The sequence below is a fragment of the Periplaneta americana genome, chromosome 2 (genome assembly GCF_040183065.1).
Source record: "Periplaneta americana isolate PAMFEO1 chromosome 2, P.americana_PAMFEO1_priV1, whole genome shotgun sequence".
NCBI lineage: Eukaryota > Metazoa > Arthropoda > Insecta > Blattodea > Blattidae > Periplaneta > Periplaneta americana.
The window spans coordinates 101,344,647-101,367,283 of record NC_091118.1 but is presented as its reverse complement, the minus strand read 5'-3'; the positions used below and the strand labels follow the sequence as shown (position 1 = coordinate 101,367,283).

General features: G+C 34.3%; 1 protein-coding gene across 5 annotated transcripts in view; it reads right to left on the bottom strand.

Moving 5' to 3' along the window:
• Positions 1–22,637, bottom strand: part of mRpS18C (mitochondrial ribosomal protein S18C) — an 83,305-nt gene that overhangs the window by 56,147 nt on the left and 4,521 nt on the right. For all 5 annotated transcript variants that reach the window (XR_011330943.1, XR_011330944.1, XM_069818214.1 and 2 more), the window contains exons 2-3: positions 10,419–10,561; positions 2,356–2,566 (exon numbers count right to left, since the gene is read on the bottom strand). Coding sequence is in view for 3 of the 5 variants with exons in the window: in XM_069818214.1 (XP_069674315.1) it covers positions 2,356–2,566; positions 10,419–10,561 (354 nt within the window). In the remaining 2 variants the exon portion in view is untranslated. The remainder of the gene's footprint in view (positions 1–2,355; positions 2,567–10,418; positions 10,562–22,637) is intronic.

Sequence of the window (22,637 nt, the reverse complement as noted above, 5' to 3'; positions counted from 1 at the left end):
TCAGGAGAATCCAATGGTGCTATCAGAATTAAGCTAAAGTTGGTAAGTATATCAGTAAATTGATCTTGAAATACAGTTGTGTATTTTAGAAAAGAGTTGTCTTGAAAAAAATAAGATTTTGTAGATAACGAGTTTTGTGAAAACGCCCCTCAATTGTAAACACACAATTGAAACCAAGTCACTTTTCACTGTCTTTTATTTTGCATAGCAACAATCAATTTTGTTTATTCGTCCATATGACATCGTCTTCCTTTGGGTTTGCTATTTGAAAAATGTAATTCACAAATGAACAAGCATTCGACATGTTGATGATACTTGGATAATGCCATCGGTATTGCAGAGAAACAGCACATGTTTATGCAGAGAGATATCCATTGCGCACTCATCATTCGTATGCGCCATCATTCGTACAATGTTTTCCAGCATCTTGCAAAGTGTATACTTACGAACAGCGTGTTGCTACCAAAACACAACAAAGGTGAGCGTATCAGATGACGTGTGAGGAATGAGAAAGAAGCTGCCAATGTCCTCGCTGCAGTAATAGTTAATCCTCATGACTCCACAAGAAGAATTGCTCGTACCTCAGGATTGCACCATAGTACAGTGTTTAGAATTCTCAAAGACAAATTTCTTTTATCCATATCATATTCATCTCCATCAGGAATTTGAGGGACATGACTTCCAGACTCGTGTTGATTTCTGCAACTGGTTTCTAAATATGGATCGTGATTTCGAGCTCAGAATTCTGTGGACTGATGAGGCAAAAGTAATGATCAGATGAATCTCTACACTGCCTACGTGAAGTGGATTACCAGCATATGTGGAGCCTCGACATATGGTGTAGTCTCCTCGAACACCGAGTCAAAGAACCATATTTTTTTGAGAACTTGAATGGTAGAATGTACGGACGTTTACTCTGAAACATTTTTCACCAGTTGCTTCATGATGTTCCCCTTGCGCTTCAGTTAATTATATGGCTTCAGCAGGATGGCTGTACGGCTGACTTTTCATGTAGGGCTTGACGAGTTATCAACCAGTTATTTTTCCTATGGTGGATTGAACAAAGAGGACTAGTAGCTTGGCTGGTCCGATCTCCTGACTTCGCTCCAAATGACTTCTTCTTGTAGGGGAGAATTAAAGACATGATCTACCAGGTGCGTTCAATAAATAGAGAAGCTTGTGGTCTCTCAGGTGTGGTGAAGTGCTCCGTGCAATCACAGATGTTAGTAGGAGATTAGAACATTGTTTAGCACAGGGTGGCGGACATTTTGAACAGTTACTATGAAGAGTGTATGTACATTAACAATGTACAGCATTTCTCAGAAGATACAATTTTTGTTGTTTTGTGAGTAAACAATAAAAGTTAGAAAAAAAGTTTCAGTAAAAGTTGTTTCTTTTTAAAAGTAGTTTCCAATGGTACCTTCAATGACGTATGTTCTCATTTGAAATTTCGAAGTTGACCACAGGGACCCTTACTTCCGGTTTATTATGGGAAATGGTACTATCACCAATCGAATTCTTTACATAGGTTTTGGTTATCAAAATTTTTTTATCAACAACCAGTATCATATAGTTTACGAGAAAAAAGCTTGATACAGGTGGTCTGAAACACTCGGTAGATGTCTGTGTAAATCTTAACATTTACTGTTGTATATCCCCAGGGAGACCTGAAGTGAATAGTTAGGACTTTTCACTTAATGGCCTCTCCGTTACAGTTTTGGTTTCAAGAAATGTTTGTACTAACTGGTGGAGTACGTTTTTGTAATATCAGGATCAGTCACTAATGAGTCACAAGTCTTCACATAACTGGCTATCATAAATCTAGCAAAAAACATAGAAGAATAACTAATATTGTGAATTAGGAATAAATACTGAACTTTGAATACAGGGACTTTCTGAACACTGTGTATAAGCACTGATTTAAAATTCTAATCTAATCCAAGATGTTATTTTAATATCGACATGCATTAAAATTCAATAACAGATTAAGTAGTAGACCTACCTGGTTATCAGAAGAACATGTAAAACAACCATATGCCTGCTCCCAAAATGAATTAAATATAAACACTAACCTCAGCTTTAATCTGACTTAACATTACCCAGAACATATATAGAAAACAACTAGTAGATTAATAAACAACAGAAAAGTCAACAATATCCCACAATATTCTCTTTTAAGAAATGGCAAGGGACCTGGCAAGATTACCAGGAAAAAGCAGGCACAGCTTATACAAAAATATAAGACTCCTACCACTTTGATGCTACTACAAGGCATGTAATAAATCTATAAATGGCTTTAAAATATGTTCATCACTAAGTCATAAACAGCAGACAGTTCAAAAAGGCATAACGAACCTGCTGTTTGCGCCTTGATTATTTCCTTCTCTACCCTCGCCTGTTGAGCAGCACAGAGCCGAGTAATGTGTCGGCCATATGTCCTTCCAGTGTATGGAGAAACGAACTGTGACAGGAGCTTCACGTTCTTGTAGTCTGGGACAATTTTGTACTGACACAAAATGCATTGAACTTTCTCCCTTTTAAATGGATTTTCAATATCTTCTATTGGCTGCAAAAGTAAATGCACAAATAATGAATACCATAATTTATTACAAAATAACCTTACCCTCGCTTAATTATGCCCTAAATATTTTCCATTATAAAAATGAATTAAATTAAATATCGTATATTTCTCTCCTCTAGTAACATAACATTTACGAGACAGTGTGATTTCACTTCACCCAGTTTGTGGTGTCAGGTTTCCTTTTTCTATCACACCTCATTATGTTTTCTGTAAGCAAAGACCCAATATCAATCAACCCACATCTAACAATAGAAGTTTACCTGCACCAACCTCATGTTTCCATTTTTAATAGAAAAGTTTGCAGAGTGAAGTACAGTAGAATCCCTCTTATCTGGCACCAAAGGGACCAGGCTAGTTCCAGATACGAGATTTTGCCAGATAATTGAATAAAAACCGGTATATACAAGAAAAAAGTTCATATTTCATGGTGCCAAATGTTAAAACTGCAGCCAAGTGAAGCTTATTTTTTATCACTTGCTCATAACTGAATAAACATAAAAACTATGTGGATTTTCCTTATTAAAACACATCACATAACACAAATAATACACTAATTTTAGGTAACAGTAAAACAAAATTCACATTCTATTGTTTGCCTTGCTGCTGATAGTTTTTCATTGTATAACACAGTTTGTATATTTGAATTATTTTTCGGAAAAGAGCTCATTAAATGAGTTTTAAGGGATATGCGTCTCCTATCATTACATATGCTGCTTTAACATTTATGTTTGGTAAGAAAGAAGGTTCTGGAATATTAAAATGACCATTTTCTATAAGCTTTTTTAAATCCACCATCACTTTGTTTACTAAAGGCCCCAACTTCAATACAGACAAATCTGTAATCTGAATCACACCTTGTAGAACACAGAGTCCGTGGATATCCAAAGTACCACAATCCTTTGCACCAGAAATGCAAACATATCAGCCACTGTTGTTCCAGCACGCATTTTTTGCCATATACAGGTGTATAGGAAATGAATGCAGCCTAAATCAGTCAAATATTTTTAATTTTAAGGGCCACAGACACTGGCCTAAATTGTGTTTTATTCTAAATGTTCCTATGCCAAGTGTGATGAAATGGAATAACAATGGCGGCCTACTAGCTGACTGCGCTACTCTGGATATCCACAGACTCTGGTAGAACAATAGAGAAATAATGTTTGTAATTGTAATAAATGCTTCCAAATTGTGGAGGACACTTTAATTCGGATGTATTCCACATCTATTGCGCCAATAGTATTTGGAAATCCCAATTTTTCGAAGTAAGATTTAGCTGTATCTTCATGATTATTTTTCAACGGCATAGCCATATGTATAATGGATAAATTATCCCATATTACATTGCAGACTTCTCTCACTATTAGTGATATGGTACAATGAGCAATACGATAAGAGAAAGATAAACTTCTGTGTGAATTTCCATTTGCTAGATATCTGAAACATATCAATTATTATTTTTTCTTCATTTTTGTATAAACACGTTTAACACTAATATATATCACTGATTAAATTTTCAACTTCTTTACTGTGTTCATATTTAGGATTTACCTTGATTGACTAGTTTCGAAGTCTTGTTCTTCATTGTCCAATTTCAAGACACACACCCTTTTTGACACAATCATGAATACACCTCACCACAACAGGAAACCAGAAGATAGCATGGAATCTCCACTAGGCTTTGGACAATGAAGAACACGACTTCGAAAGTAGTCAAGCAAGGTAAATCCTAAATATTAACAGAGGCTATCAAATGCAAAACTCTCCTTATCCAGGTAAAGTGATTTGTCAGAAAACAGGAAAAACCATTATGGATATGGACAGTTTTGCATTTGATAGTAGTTTTCTGAGCTCTATGGAAGAGGAATTAGACAAGATTTGTACAAACCGACTATATCAGTAGATACAGAGCTGCAAGTAGTACAACATCCAATGTAACTAATTTTTTTTAAATTTTGGATAAGGCGAATTTTGCACTTGATAGCCTCGTTACACAGTAAAGAAATTGGAAATTTAATCAGTAATTATTTTTAATTAACGTTCTGTTCTAGTGAAATGCAATGTTACAAACAAAATACACCAACTTTCCATTAAAATATTCTCACTACTTTCCACTGTATTTCAGAAATCGAATTAGTCAAAAAAATGGAAAAACCTTAGAGATATTATAATTATACGCAAAAACTCAAGAAGGTTGGAAATGACTCTAATTTGTTTAAAAGTAAATGGATTTACTTTGAACAGATATCATTTTTGAAAGATATCATGAGGCCAGCACCAATGTCTGGAACCTACAATCTGTTCCAGATAATGACATGGAAGAAAGTATTTCTGAAAATGTAAATGAGATTCTAATTTCGAATTTTGATGTTATACCCGAAGAAACTATACCAATTAACCCAGTATCAAACACAACTTCTGCCAGTCAGTTTTCTGTTTCTGATGGTCGCAGAAAAATTCCCAAGAGAAAAAGAGAAGAAGACTGGTTTTTAACCACACAGGGAGAAAAAAATGCTAATTTCTATTTTGAAAAGCAACAGGGAAATGAAAATGGATGGAGATTATAGTTTCTTGATAAGCTATTTTCTTGTAATTAAGCAAATGAATGACGTTCAAAAGTTACATTTCAGGACGAAAATGAATGCATTTGCTTTGGAAATAATGACTGGAATCACATCCAGTTTCCTTGGCAACTGGGATAAGTAGTAAATGAACAATCAATTCAGTTGTCATTTCGTCCAATCTCGTGTCTAGTTGTGGAAGTAACATCCAAGAAGGAAGTAATAATGATAACGAAGATTTGATGAGAAAGTAAACTGTCTTTACTATATTATCTAAATGAAAATTTCATTTGATTTGGTTATATTTTAGAATTTCAAGGAAAGTATTTTCTACTATACAATATGAAAGAAAACTTTTCTTTAATTGGTTATTTTTTTATGCTTTCAACTCAATTTAGACACAGGTGCAGAAATTCCGACTTAAACTAAATCCAGAAAAATCACAGTTAATAACTGTGAGTCATTCACGTTTGTTAAACACTATTATCATACCAAATCTTTCTCCCATTAAAATAAATGGCACTGAAATTCCATTCAGTGAATCAGTAAAGAACCTAGGTAGACATATGGACAAAAGTTTAAATTGCAATATTCAAGTTGCAGAAACATGCAAAGAAGTATTTTCACTAATCCACTCATTTAGGTGATTGAAGAACTTTCTACCCCTTCTCCTAAAAAACATTTTAGTGCAAACACTCGCGATCCCTCACTTCGATTACTGTGATACTAAGTGTTATTTTGACACAGAGACTGCATCTTGTACATAATATGTGCGTTTGTTTCGTCTGCAATATTCGTCGGGCTGATCAGTGATCACATAATGCCATCCCTCGAAATGTTGTCTTGGCTTTATCTAAAAGATCATAGAAAAATCCTCTGTCTTTCCCTCCTCTTTTATATACTGCATTTCTCCACTCAGATCTATCTCGCGTTCCGTTTTCAAAATTTATCCACCTACCATAACCTTTACACACAATCACAGAACTCTTCAATATTATCCATTCCCTCTCACTGAACACCCTCATACTCATCTTCTTTCACTGTGGTTGTTCCTGGAATTTCCTACCGAGTAATGTCAGAGACCATCATACATCAAACAAATTTAAGAATAGGTTAAGGAAGTATTTTCCAAATAATTCTCGTTAACAATCATCATCATCCATGGTGCTACAATTCATCTCTGAATCTGAGCCTCCTCAAGAACTCTCCTCCACCTGTCTCAATCCAATGCAATCGTTCTCCAGTTCCTCATTCTTAATGATACAGTATCCCCATTCATTCCATTTATCCACCACAATCTTGGCCTTTCTCTCCTCATCTGACCACCCATTTGTAGTGTCATTATTTTCCTTGGAATTTCTTCATCCTTCATCCTCATTAGATGTATTTACTGATATCAGGATTCTTAAAGAATGTATACAGCTCTTGGTTGTACCTCTTTCTCCATACGCCATTCTCCCTATTGGTCCATAAATCCTTCTTAGTATCTTTCTCTCAAAACAGAGGAGGTCATAGTCATTTGTTTTGATAATAGTCCATGTTTCAGATGCATATGTGAGAACTGACCTTATCAGAGTTTTATAGATCTGTACCTTTATAGACCTCGGTAGAACATGACTTTTCATGTGTTGTAGCAATCAAAGTAGCATTTGTTCGCAGCTGTTATAAGCTAATGTATTTCCTGTGTGATATCATTACTTATCTGTACTATGGATCCCAGGTAAGTAAAGGACTCCACTTTTTCAAAGACTTAACTCTCTATGTGTGTTTCAGGTGTATTAGCGTATCTTTTGCCTGAGGTCATATATTTTGTCTTTTTTAATTCTCTTACTTACTACGAACCCACTCCTGATATGTGTTGTTTCTTATGACAGCTACAATATAATGCATAATTCTTTTTTTCAATAATTCCTGTATCCAACCATCTCACCTCTTGTATAGCAGTCACATCAATTCTATAATTTGTGATTTGGTCTAAGAGCATTAATACAGCTCCTTGTCTGTAGAGAGATAAAATGTTCTATGTAGCTATTTTAAAATCTTATCCATTTTCTTGCCATTAGTGACAGGCCGGATTTTCCATTTTCTTGAGGTTTCATGGCAGTAAATGTTTTCTGGAGTGAGATCGCTAGCCTCACACCCAACCCTCAACCTGGAGGACCAGGAGACTTGATTTCAGAGTTCCCAACTCCTAGAAGGTTGCCTCCACCATGGCTATAGAGTTCCTTCTCGTTAACAATAATAGTTGTTTCCGTTTGCTCTATTTTTAATGGTTATGCATATTACAGGATAAATAACGAGTATTCAATTTACCTCATTATTATTATTATTATTAATATTAATGTTACTATTTCTTATCAATGTTTATTATTGTTTCACTAATACTGTTTATCTAACTTCATTATTTATTTTACTTTTATTATTCACTATTTTTACTCACTTTCATGTTGTACAGTCTACATATTAATGTAATAATTATTGAAAGCCTTCTGTATTCAATTAGAGTCTGGCTAGGTGGAAGAGAAGGACTACTGGCCTTAGCTCTGCCAGATTAAATAAATAAATAAATAATAATAATAATAATAATAATTACTATTATTCTATTAAAGGGAGAAAGGGAGCCATACAACAAATGTTAAATGTTATGTTTTATTTAACGACACTCGCAACTGCAGAGGTTATATCAGCATCACCGGATGTGCCGGAATTTTGTCCCGCAGGAGTTCTTTTACATTCCAGTAAATCTACTGACATGAGCCTGTCGTATTTAAGCACACTTAAATGCCATCGACCTGGCCCGGGATCGAACCCGCAACCTTGGGCATAGGAGGCCAGCACTATACCAACTCGCCAGGCAGGTCGACACCATAAAACAAAAAATGGCATAAAGGATAAATGACAGGGAATGAAAAATCATAGAATAAAAAAATTGTCTAGCCAGGATTGAACCTAATCTCTTGCATATAAGACCAGAGTTCTATCCACAGACCACAGATGTACCCATTGTCCTTAAATATAACAAAGAGTGAACCATAGCTTAAAACTATGATTTTGATCCAAACAAGAGTTTGACAATTTTTTATTGCAATAACTGTATACATGCTTTTAAAATCTTACTTATCAATGGGCTTCACTTAGTCTGGAGGCCCTCTGCCAGTGTCCTGTCTGTGGAAAAAGCTGGCTAACACAGCTAAATTAAAATGGCACTTTACAACTGATTATACCCATTTATTGCATAAACAGCTGATTACTTTAAAAGACTCCTTCAGTTATATGCACAATAAAACAAGGTTTTTGAATAAAGAAAGTAACAGTCAGTAAAAAGACACAAGAAGAGGAAAGCTATTTAGTAGAAGAGTTAGTTGTTCCAAAAAAAAATCTCGTTACTGCTGAAAGTCTTATAATGCCATACTAACTTCTCTGGTTTCTAATAATTGGACTGGACATAATTCAATATTTCATTCTATGCAAAACTGAGAAATGTCAAATTTTATAGCTTTATAGCAGATGCATCATTAAACGAATGTCTAGCTTGTTGGCTTTCTATGCTGACAACCCAGGTTCGAATCCAAGCAGGTTCAAATGGAATTTGTGATGGACAAAGACAGTGCTTAGTGGCAGGCTTTTGTAGAGTAGACTACTATTTCTCCTACTGGCATTCTGCCAATGCTCCATTAATCATCATCATCATGCAGTGCTATGTAGTTTTCTACGGTGCACTGAGAGGACAATGCCTATGGTGACAAAAAGAACTATGGCTTTGGTATGTCATTCACAGTCAGAGATGCTTGGATGAATGATGCAAAGTAAAATACTCACTAGTGAATAATAATAATAATAATAATAATAATAATAATAATAATAATAATAATAATAATAATAATAATAATATCATCTTCTTTAATATACAGATATACATCTCTCCCCTTTCTGTAAATTTTTTGTTTTTAGAAAAATCTTCTCCCAAAATATATCTACTTGTTGTAACGAAATTAAACTCTTTCTGTTGTAAGTGATGACAAAAATTATGTGAGGGCTTAATCTTTCTGCATCTAGCAATGTGTCAGTTCATTAGTCTTGTGTTTTAATCTTCTTACATAGGCTACTGATGGAAAATATCAGTTCATTATGAACATCACCCCTGTTATTTTTGTTACTACTGATATTACGAGGGTCATTCCAAAAGTAAGTTTACAACGTATATTTCTCAATATTATTTATGTAATAGTTTGCACATAACACACTACGGTATGCATTGTGTTCTTCACTTAGTCTTCATGGTGACTAAGGCATCTAACTGTGAGGCAAGTTTTTCGATGCTATACTTGTAAAATGTGGTGTCCTGAGCATTGAGCCAGCGTTTCAAAACTGAAGCACCAGATATAGCTGCATTAATTGTAGCTACCTTCTCCAAGAAATCGACCAGCAACATATCTTTCTATTGCCAAAAGATGGTAGCCATCACTTTACTAGCCGACTTCATGACCTTGAATTTCTTGGTTTGTGGGAAACATGGATGCTTCCACTCCAAGCTTGCCATTTTCGTTTCTTGAGTGTGATGGCGAACCCATGATTCATCACCAGTGACAATGCATTCAACAAAGTCTTGGCCGCCATTCTCTGGGCTTTGTGGTCTTCACAAAGGTTTAACGGGACAGGACACCACATTTTACGAGAATGGCATCGAAAAACTTGTTTCATTGTTAGACAAATGCCTCAATCACCATGTAGATTATGTGAGAAAATAAAGTGTTCAGTGAAGAACACAGTGCATATTGAGTTATGTACAAACTGCTATGTACCTAATATTGAGAAATATACATTGTAAACTTACTTTTGGGATGATCCTTGTACATTAATTTTATTATATCGTAACTTTAGTGTCGAGTCTGAAATATGACTGTAACCCAGAAGGATTAGCTAAACTTAGCACATACAACAGAAATCCTACTTGTCTTGCTCATGTAATTTCCCTTTATCCCATCTGCAATTAAAAGCAACAGCTTTCTCTTGTCGACAGAACTGAAATGCAAACCATGAAAAACATAGCAACACCCATCTATACATAAATGTATGTCAATCAAACTAATATGTGAAGACGCAGATTCACATCCCTCATTTTACTTCACTAATCAGATCTTACAGAGCACAATGTCATTGATATAAACTAAATGCAGAAAAAACATGGTGTGTCAAAACTATGACATAAAAGGTGACATTTGTTAGATGCTGTATACATTCTGTTCAAATACCTTTAACATAGTTGTTATTGAACTTACCATATCTTTTTCTCTAGCCTTTATAATTTCCTCATTCAATTCTGACTTGGGTGTGTCTGTATTTCTCCATATTTCACCTCCTCCTAAAGCTGCAAAGTCCCGTGTATGGTACCTTATGGTTAAAGTAGCATTCTGCAGCTTTCCTATGAAGCAAAATGATAATCAAGTAATCTGAGATTATATTTGAAAATCAGTAGTCTATTCAACTTCAAAGTTAAAATTGGACAACAATAAAATAATTCAGTATATGAAGGATTGGAAAAAACTTATTGAGAAGGCCAAAATTTTGTTCTAAAAAGTTATGTCTGGCGATAGATAGATTTATTCATTCCATAATATTCTGAAGAATTATTCAACCTTATAGCAACATTCAACTTGGTATCAACATACGAGAGCTGCTTCAGTTGATCCCTCACCTAAGAAGATAAGTGTCAATAAGTGACTACATGATAAGCTGGAAACTCAACTGAGAACTATAAAGATGCTATAGCTGTTATGGGATAATATCTTGTTTATAGTCTCCTGTGCAATTAGGTTAAACTAAAAATTATAAAAGCTAGCGCTCATCATAGCAGCATTGTCATACACCAGTTTTGCGATGGATACTAATAACTGCGGGCAAGAGCTATTTTATGGCCGCTGCGCGCGCGTGGAGCTATTTTACCTGTAAACATTGCTAAAGGTAGTACAGATCTTAGAACACAGTGCATCATAACGGAACGGAAGCACTTGAAGCTTTCAAGGAAGAGTGGAAAATACAATATTTATGCTTTGAACATGGTGATGAAGTCCAGTGTTTGTTGTGCAAAAAAATATATATATCATTTGCAAAAAAAGCAACATAAAACGGCATTATGAGACACAACATGAAAAAAATATAGGCATTATTCAGGAGAAGAGAGAAATAAATTCATTTCGGAATTGACATCGAAGGTAAATTAATTTACATTTGGGTCAGTAGATAGTATCTAGATTCCTTTTATTTCATTATTTTAAATGTATTGTTGATTTTTATTTTAGTAGATTATTTTACGATGCTTTATCAACATCTTAGGTTATTTAGCGTCTGAATGAGATGAAGGTGATAATGCCGGTGAAATGAGTCTGGAGTCCAGCACCGAAAGTTACCCAGCATTTGCTCATATTGAGTTGAGGGAAAACCCCGGAAAAAACCTCAACCAGGTAACTTGCCCCGACTGGGAATCGAACCCGGGCCACCTGGTTTCGCGGCCGGATGCGCTAGCCATTACTCCACAGGTGTGGACTGTATTGTTGATGTTTTATTTGTTGCTTGTTTCTGGATATTTACTTTTATTAGACTACGTGTTTCTTTAATTTAGAAATAATATTTTATCTTTGATTGCACTTTAACTTATACTATTCCAATAACTATTTTCAGGATTTTTAGCAAATATTAACTAAACATTTTGAAAACTTAGATGCAAGGAGATTTTTTAGTAATGTCAATATAAAATAAACTTAAAAATATAATTTCAAAACTATTAGAACTAATTGCACCAAATTTTGTACAGACGATATTATTATAGATCTGTTTATATAGTTTAAATTTCACAAATTTTGGCCGAAATTGTGGAAGTTTTAATTTTTTATTTTATTTTATTGGGTTATTTTACGACGCTGTATCAACATCTAGGTTATTTAGCGTCTGAATGAAATGAAGGTGATAATGCCAGTGAAATGAGTCCGGGGTCCAGCACCGAAAGTTACCCAGCATTTGATCGTATTGGGTTTAGGCAAAACCCCGGAAAAAAATCTCAACCAGGTAACTTGCCCTGACTAGGATTCGAACCCGGGTCACCTGGTTTCGCGGCTAGACGTGCAGTCCACAGATGTGGACTGAAAGTTTTAAAAGTCATACATATCCCCTTAAATGATTGACCCCAAAAATTACGATATCTCTCAATATCTTAATTTAATCAATTTCTTTTTTTCATGTTACGTGCATCTCACAAATCACTGTAAGAAAACTCATTACATAATGACGACTGGAGAGTAAGGAGTACATTTTCACAATCACATAATCAATATACTCTATTTCAATCAATATTGCCATTATTATTTTTTCAACAAATACTCAAACGTACTTAGAGAACACACACGTCGAGCAGGTAGACCCTATTAGTTTCTCCTAACCAATGAATTGAAGTATTTATATAATAAATAATTGCTTTTAACAATAAAATGGTTTACATACAATTAACTCTTCCTATTTCTCTTTTTGTTCCTAAAAAACCCTTGCCTTTGCGATTTGTTTATATATGTACATGTATATTAAATAACAGTAATTAGCTCTATTACATAGCCAGAAATTTAGTAACGCAAGTTATTGTAGGCCTAATAATTGCTGCCTTTATTCGCTGCATGCGCATGTACTGTACATCCCTGTCGTCTACGTTATGACGCCAACAAGTGGATGCGCTATGCACTCGTGATCAAGGTCGAGCTCTTCTACCGTGATTGGGAGCTAATATCGTCTCATCCCTGTCATACACAATTACGAGCTAAAAGTCCACTTTAGTACCTTATAGGGTAATTACTTACTTTAGCCAATAGCATATTATCTTGGTAAATTATTCAGAACTCCTTAATTTTACTTGTGGAAGACATAAAAACTACTAGTATTGAAAGGAGAGCAATAATGTTAATTTTATACAGCTAGTTAGTACATATGACTTTAAGGTATGTATTCTTAAGTACACTTCAGTGTACAGTATAGTTGATGGGGCTGACTGAAGTTGAGTGTTTTTGATGTTTCTTGTGTAGAGGGTCATTTTGTCTTGGGCTATAAGAGAGACAGATATATTAGTGTCAGTGTCTGATTGTGGGGATCATGTTGCACTGTGTTTTACCCTTCGCTGGCACATATTTCCATAAATATTGCGTGTGGGGATAGCTAAATGATGTGAGGTCGAGGAACGTGACAAGGTTAAAGTGGGTTAGATGAGAGGATAGCTAAGTGACAGGAGACCGAGAACTGTGACAAGATTAGAGTGGGTTAGATAAGGGGATAGCTAGTGATATGAAGCAGAGGAATGTGACAAGGTTAGAGTGGGTTGATGATGGGATAACTAAGTAACAGGGGATAGAGGACTCTGACAAGTTTAGAGTTATTTATTATTGCTTTTCGCAATTTTAGTAGTATCCTAGATCATATATACCCAGATTGCTCGGCTTTATAGACTTTGACGGTAACAACTTTTGTCAGGTTTACTATGCTGCAATCTAGCTGTTACATAAGGAGTCACGTCATAACTACCACTTGAATTGCATTAGCGACTGTACTGCCATCTCGTGTTCGTTTACGGCTGATGGGTGGCAATCCTGGTGGTTGTTCTCTTCAAAGTGCAACCGATTTTAACATAGAGATGAGCAATATGTGATCTGGGGTAGTATGTACATATTCCCAAAATAAAATCAAGGAGTTTTGAATCAATTTTGTCGAGAAAACGGGCCATCAGGTAAAGTAAATAATTTAGGAACAATGCTTATCATATCACACACCCACTATATCTAATATTCATAATGTAGTAACATCGACGTTAAAAGAACAATACCACCATTCCATTATTATTTAAATGTCATTCTTACAACAACCAATGACTTCAATTTGACATTTTCAGCTGTCACAATACAATAATGCTGAGAAATACCAATTAAAAACTGAAACCCTTAAACACCTAATAATGACAACATGTAATTTCAGTTGTATATCTAGTGAATTCTATGATTTGGTCATGGAAAATACAAAGTTATGACATGCTAGATACACTCAAATCAAATACAGAATGACTAAAGATGACAAAGACTGATAAATTTGATTAGGAGTCTATGTATAAAATATTTGTTCATTTGAAGTTACTGAAATATTAACTTGTAAATGACATGTTGCAATGGAATTTGCTTAAAACTGTCGTCGTCTTCCTAACAAGTATTAGGCCAAGTGGCCTGTTACGGTCTCACACTAGAATTTTCAGTCCATCTCTTCTTCGGATGGCCTAGAGATCTTTTGCCATGCAGATGGTAATGAAACAGTGCTTTTGGAATTCTGCATCAATCCATTCGTTCGAGATGACCATTCCAATGAAGTTGATATTTGCTGATGAACTGCATAATGGGTTCTATTTGAAGTTCTTGCATTATGTCCTCATTTTTTTTATGATCCCAGCGAGTATATCCAGCTGTTGCTCTCATGAACCTCATCTCACTTGCTGTTATTCTACTGACATCTTTATTCTTGACAGTCCACACTTCACTACCATAGCTTAATAAGGTAAAGTACCCAAATAAGAGACACTTTTTTTAAACTTCTTATAAATGAGGATGGGAATACATACAGCATTTCATCTATTTTTAGAATTGGCAATACAAATTTTAGTCAGTTTTTATTATTATTTTAAATTATAAAAATAAGTAAAACTGGGAAATAATGATGTTTTGGAAAGAGGTTCCAAATAAGAGATATGTGTGTTATTTAACTTTATTTTTGAACATCGACAAAAATTATTATCATTGGGTGAAAATTGAAGCAATATATAACATAGTTAAATCATGTAGATACTTTAATAAATTCAGAAACATTTTTAAATTGAAGGGTTCAGTGCAACAGTGGTCTAACTCCTCTCAACAGAAATTCTGTTGTTTATTTGAAATTTTTCCAAGTGAATTAAGTCGGTCAAATCGGACATGAATCTACTAATCTTACTTAGGCTGCTATTACTAACATTAATATTTTGCTAGAGAAAGAAAAAATGATAGAATATTAAACTTCGATCTCCATACTTTAAATTTAAGTTGACTGCACTTATTTTGCGACCCCTTTAATTGACACAATTCTTATTTCGTTGTATTGAGCAAGTTGGACAAATAAAAAGTTCTTCATCAGTGTCTTTGTGTGCCCAACGACGACATTTTGAACACTGAGTTCTCCCCTGGGCCCTGGTGTCCTCTGAAAAAAATCCAGTGCAAAACAAGCACTCTCCATCATCATAATTTTCTCCATATTCCGAGTCACTAGAGTTAATTAATTGCATTTCCACATCGGATTCTTCATCACTGGACGAACTCAAGCAGTGCTTCTTGGACTGAGTTTTTCTGCGGTTTTTGTTGTCTTTCGAACTTCTTGCGAGCTCCATCTTTTCTTTGTTTTTTCTTATCTAAACTCTTTCTAATTTGTTTCTATTAAAAAGTTGATATTATGACAGCTCCATTCCCTGCCCTGGATACTTTACATGTGACTCCTCACTGGTTGAAACTTGCGGCTCTTGTGGTGGTTGTTGCTGCTTCTCTAACTGTGATATAACTAAAGTCACCGTTTCTGGCACGTGAAATAAGTAATGGGAACGTTGAGAGTGAATAACTTATCTTTACCACAGTCTGTGGGCTGACAACTGTGATTGGCAGATTGTTGACGTCACATCTGTTTAGGAGATGGTACCACTCTCAGCCAAAGTGGTAACAGATGCCACTGACTATACAGTGTACTCAAGGACACATCCCAGAAACGCAAAATGCGAGTGTCTTGCCTTTGACGCAGTCAGTAGCCAATAAGACTGACAACTGTGATTGGCAGACTGCTTACGTGACGTGTTGGATGTTACCGTTCTCAGCTATACTGACAAGTGCTCACTGATTGGCTTTTACTCAAAGACAAGCGCCACAAACGCTGACACTGGCTGTAGTGGTGATATTTACAAGAATCAACGAAATTTTCGAAACCAGAAATCACAATTGAGGGGTTTGGGGGAAAAACCAGGCAGCTCCAATTTTTTTCATTTTTGAGCTATTTATGCAGAGAGGAAGAAAAAAATACGCTCTATCGTTTGGTCGAAGAACCAGGTAGTTCCAAGAATTACATTCACAGTTATAATGCATTTTGGACTTGCCTCTTCTGTACATGCTTACTGTTTGGCGGTAAAACCAAGCAGCTCCAGGAACCACCTTGTTGTTTCACCAAAATCTTACATTATTGTCAATAGGAAGCAGCGCTATTATCACAGCTTAAAAGAGAAATAAGAAGGTTAATATTAATCCATTGTTGTCAGTATTATATTCGTATCACATTAGTAGTCAACATGGAGACTAGTGAGAGTGATTTTTCTGCTTTTGAGAGTGAATATAGGCCTAATCCAATTGAAAGTGTGTCTAGTGATGAAACAACCAGTATACTTAGATTCATTGAAAAAGAAAATAGAATGTAATCCAAAACGGTGGCTCTCAAATACAAGAAAGGAACTAGAAATGAGGTAAATCATACGTGAAGAAGAAAGGCAAGAATTTTCCTGTTCGTGTTTCTGAATCCGACTGTAAATGCAAGCGCCAGTGTTACCAGAAACTTGGTATCCAAATGCAAAAGGACATACTGAAATCATTTAATGACATAAAGATTAAAGAAAAGCAAGATGAATATTTGGGTGGCCTGATAACTGTTCGTGATGTCCAACGACACCGTGTTAAAAGTGGAGGTGGCATTCCTCGTGCGCACACATATTTATGTAAAGTAAACAAAATAATTAAATGCAAACAGGTTAAATTATACAATATAATTCAAAATACTAATTGAAAAGTAAAAATTAATGTCTACATGGAATGATAATAAAAAATCATACTGAAATATTATTATTATTATTATTATTATTATTATTATTATTATTATTATTATTATTATTAATTTTAGTTTCGTCTGGATTCATATGAAGTGATAGTGTGTAAAACTGTCTTTGCTGGAGGTGAAGTATAAAGTGAGCTATGACTTCTATAGATTCTTCACTACAAACTTTAGTAATGTATCCTTTGGTAAGCCACGTAGTGACACTTGCCAAAAATATTATATCTTAGAGAAGATGTTATAATCTCAAACTGAAGAAGAAAAAAAAGCCCTTATAATTCGGAAAGATTTACATCTTAGGAAAGCTGACCTCTTCTATTTACAGTTGAAAGAGAAGTCATCTTTGTCTAAGGCAGATGAAACTGTAGAAACCATCTGCTTTGATTTTCAGCAGAATATGAATTTTCCTACCATACCATCAGGGAATGTTTTCTACAGCAGGCAGCTATGGCTTTACAGCTTTTGCATACATGTAAGCAGCACTCATAAAAGTTGCTTCTACATGTATGATGAAAGTGTGGGTAAAAAGAGTCCGAATGAGGACATTAGTTTTCTTGATCAGTTCTTTGCTACAGTTTGAAAGAAATCAGTAAAGTATATTTTCATGTTTTCAGACAACTGTGCAGCACAAAATAAAAACCATACTATTGTGCAATATTTATTCACATTGGTGCAGCAAAGCAGATTTCAGATCATCACACACATGTTTTCAGAGATGAGTCACAGTTTTCTCCCCTGTGATCGCTCATTTGGACTTGTTGAATCACAGAAAAGGAAACATGATATGTTCTGCAAGACTGGTATAAAGTCATCAAAGACAGCTCCAAAAAGTTTGAAGTCATTCCAGTAAGTCAATATATGCTGAAGAATTTCAGTGAGCGTTGCCAAAGCCGCTACAAGGAACTACTAAATAACGCTAGAAATGTCAAGTTCATGATTTCTACTTACAAACTATTTCAGACAACACGTGATATAAGCAGGTTGTTCGGTGTAGTGAATCATTGAATGCAACTTTATTTTTTGACTTTCCTATTATGTACAAATATGGCCCTTCTTTCCTCATATACCAAAAAATATATTCAGAACATCTCTAGATAAAAGCAGCCAAGTATAAAGATGCTATAAAGTTGGCATGTCAGTATGTGTCACCAGCTGATATGTCATTTTATGAGAGTTTACTGTGCGACTCAAATACAGTCAAACTGGAACTTCTAAATCTGATGATTAATGATAACTGAGAACGAAAATATATTCACAGTTTCATATATTTGACTCTCAAACAACACCTACGTATGCTATTAACTTTTAAAAATTAAAGTTACTTAAAAGTAATGTTTAAAAATACAATAAAAATTGAAATTATCTGTATTTGGTGGAATAACAAGGTGGTTCCAACAAGTTCAAAATTTCTGTAATCCTAAAAAATAATTTTAAAATCACCTGTTTCTTAAATAATCATTTACTTATGCCAATTACCATGTTATGTGTTAGTTTTAACATTAGAAGAAGCATTATTAATTTTTTAAAGAGTTTTTCTTACTTATCTCGAAAAGTACTAAATTGGAGCTGCCTGGTTTTTCCCCCAAACCCCTCAATTAAATTTAATAGTTTTAATAATTACACAAGATTTTTATTTGAAATATGCAGAGAATATTTCACGAATTACGCACTTATGTTTTGATCTTTAAGTAAGGTAAATATTGTCGGACTAGCCAATTTTAATTGAATTTAGTTATTGATAGTATTGTAGTCTCAATGAATAATTAATTTTAATCATTAATAATGATAACTTAATCATTTCAATTAGTGATTTTTGTAATGAATAGTTGAGGACAATGGATAATTAATTATTGACCTAATTCGTTAATGAATAGTTGAGGACAATGGATAATTAATGATTGACCTAATTCGTAATTAATTTTAATTAATAGTTCAATTAATCTTTCATTGGTTCTTATGTAGTTTATGGCAGACAAACTGACACGACTAGAAGCATTAACGCCTTTCATAAACTCTCAAAGGTGAGCATCATAATAAAACCAAATAATGGTTTTAAATAAGAGATACTATCTCTTAATAGGACCCCTAGGTATCTCTTATTAGGGAATGGAATAAATAAAAATGAAATAGCTACCCAAGGTCGTAAATTATTATCTTTCTTATTAGCAATCTACCTTATTATAGCCACCGGCGTGGCTCAGTCGGTTAAGGCGCTTGCCTGCCGGTCTGAAGTTGCATTCGGGTACGGGTTCGATCTCCGCTTGGGCTGATTACCTGGATGGGTTTTTTCCGAGGTTTTCCCCAACCATAATGTGAATGCAAGGTAATCTATGATGAATCCTCGGCCTCATCTCGCCAAATATCATCTCACTATCACCAATCTCATCGATGCTAAATAACCTAGTAGTTGATACAGCGTCGTTAAATAACCAACTAAAACAAAACCTTATTATATGCAACATTTTCCCAAAAATTTTATAAAATTAATAATAAATTTTTTGTACCTTACATTAACTGCTGTTCACTTCCTCGACAAAAACCATCAAAAAGTTCAAAATGTGAAAAATTACTTTTCTTGATCTCAGCTTCGTTACTTACTTTCAACTGAGGTTAGACAAAGAACACGATGTCTTAGAAGCACACACATTTATTTTCCATAGTTGTCGAGAGATGGAAAATTATACTGGAGAAATTAACAATGTATCTCTTATTAGGAACCTATCTCTTATTTGGGTACTTTACCTTACTAGCTGTGCTAAGGTTTTATACAAGCCTATCCTTGTGTGTCTTTGTACTAGTGAAGGTTTCATGATTTTATTAATGATCCCCATTGTTTTATTATATTTACATATTTTTTCAGCAATATCTACTTCATCATAAGGTGATAGCCAAGGTAAGGGAAAGTATTACTCTTTCTATTATTTTATTATTCAAACAGATTTTACTTGGTACAGGGAATTTCCTACAAAATGACATGATTTTCGTTTTTTCAATATCAATGTCCATGTTATATTTTTCACTGACCATATTTAAATTGTGTACTGATTATTGTAAATCATCTTCAGTTGATGCTATGAGAACTAGATCATCAGCGAAAAGTAAAGCATCAAGCTGCAAATTTCGATTAATTGGAATAAATCCATGGCATGTCTGCCACCAGCTTAAAACTGTATTTTGTTTAATGTATTAAAATTTTAATCATATTTAATTTCAATTTTTGTTTTATATGCCTTTTATACAGTTTGGAGATTTGTTGGATTTTTTTCAATATACTTTTAAAAACTATGTTACTCTTTATGTCTTTACCACATAATACGAGTATATACCTATATTTTAAATAGAGAAATACTGTAAAACAATCTAATATACTTTCTTTGTATTCAAGTACACTACCTGATTTTATTTATAGGCAAGTTATATCATATATCACACTTCAATTTTACGAAAATTCATAACACCATATGGATTGTTAATATGAAAGAATTCTGGCCTCATAATGAGCAAGTAAGATTAATCAATTTAAATTTTAACAGAATACAATGCATGAATTTATTGTTGTCTTACACATGAATAGTAAAGAACATATCTTCGCTGAGCCTCCAAAATCCGCTGTGTTTTTTTTTTTAATTTTGCAGAAGTTAAAAAGCATTGTCACTTTTAATTCCCTTCATTTTCAAAGCTATTTTCAGTATAATTTCAATCGTTACAAGAAAACATTATGAAATTGTCCATTTCGACTGCAATTTCATTATTTGTATGAAGTGTGAAGGAGAAGCATTATTATTGCTCCTTTTGAAAAGAATGAGTATGAAAATTAGAAAGTTATGGGTACATCCAATTTTACAAAACAGAAGTCAATATGGTCACTTCTATAATTTATTTTCAGAACTTGACAGTATGAAGATAGATTTTTAATTATTTTAGGATGTCGACCGCCTTCTTTAAAGTATTCTCTACCATTTTAAGAGATAAAATTGAATGCCAAGACACACCCTTGTGAATAATCCCATCCTGTACTGAAATAAGATTATACATTGAGGTATATATGAGATTATTTATGTGATTACATGCTATTTAAATAAAATAATTTTTCTGATTTACAGAATGCCTTCAGAACCATCAACAATAATTATTGCATTTTAATTCCCATAAAGCTACTCAGTCATAGCCCAAAAAACTGTCCCTCAACAGATTTATTACAGTCCTTATTAATTAAAACTCCTATCTCTTAAGGTAGACTATGAACGAACTTGTAAGAAAAATGATAAACACTGATAAATAATGTGCAAAATATAGACTACTGTTGAGCTATAGGACTATGGTTGCATAGTTTTATGTTATATTGTTAATATTTTGTTATTTATACTATTATTTGGGAGTGTCAAAATATAAAATATGCAATTATTCTAATCTTTTTATAAAATGACAATGACAATATTGTTTTATGTGACAAGAAAGATTCTGTTAGCAAGGAAGGCCCTCAGCAATCTTTTTCTCCTATGTGCATTTTTCACTGAAGTTGGCGAAAGCTCCTCACATATCACTGCCCAGGTATTATTCCTTTGAATTCGGTTACTATAGGACTCACTCTTGTAATTGAGGACCATTTTTGCAAAACTTGCTAACTTAATAAACTAAATTTTACAGGAGAGACAAAACACTGTAGTAAGAAAAATTTTGCTGTAACTCTCACATAGCAGAAAGCAAGTTTTGGAAAAACGATCACACTTTGACACACTACAATAAAGAGAAATAATCCAATTTTACTAAGACGCCTTTAACATCATGTAGAGGCCTGCCTTATGTTAATGAATCCATCAAAATCTCAATTTTGCAAATTTTGCGGTTAGCAAGTTTTGCAAAGACGGTCCTCAATTCTACATGGATTCATGTTTTTGAATTTCAGCAATAAATGCCTCAATATCGAATTTGACTCTAGCATAGTGCTCATCTCTCACTAGAGCAGAGAAAACAATGCAGGTCAACAGCTGCTACTAGTGTAGTTCAGCATGAACTGCAAATTAAACAGCTTGGTGAGAATGGGCAGCAAACAGACAACAGCTGTCAATTTCGACTTCAAAAGCTGCTAATATAGTGTGCTCCATTCAGTTACATGGTCTGCTGCAAACCAACTGCATGTGCAGTCCATTCCGATTACAAAATGTCGCCAGTGTATTTCAGGGCTAAGACTTAACAGTCGGCTGACTGTCCTGTCGCCATCGTGTGTAGCATGTAGGCCTACCTTATAAACAACAAAACACTTCAGTCTGTGAGTATGTGTACACATATGACTAAAGTGTCGTTCTCTTGTTCACTTTTGTTCCACATTCTTCTTTCTAACCTCACCAAGTATGGAAGTCAGCATTGTTAACAGAAGAAGATATTGAACAATTAATTGAAGAGGTCAAAAGATGCCCTACTCTATATGACAAAAATTTAAATGATTATGCAAACATCAATGTTTTTTATTTCAATTGGTTTTATTTTACGACGCTTTATCAACTGCTATGGTCCTCTAGCATCTAAATGAGGGTGGTAATACCAGTGAAATGAATCCAGCATCCAGGGCAGAAAGTTACCCAGAATTTGCTCTT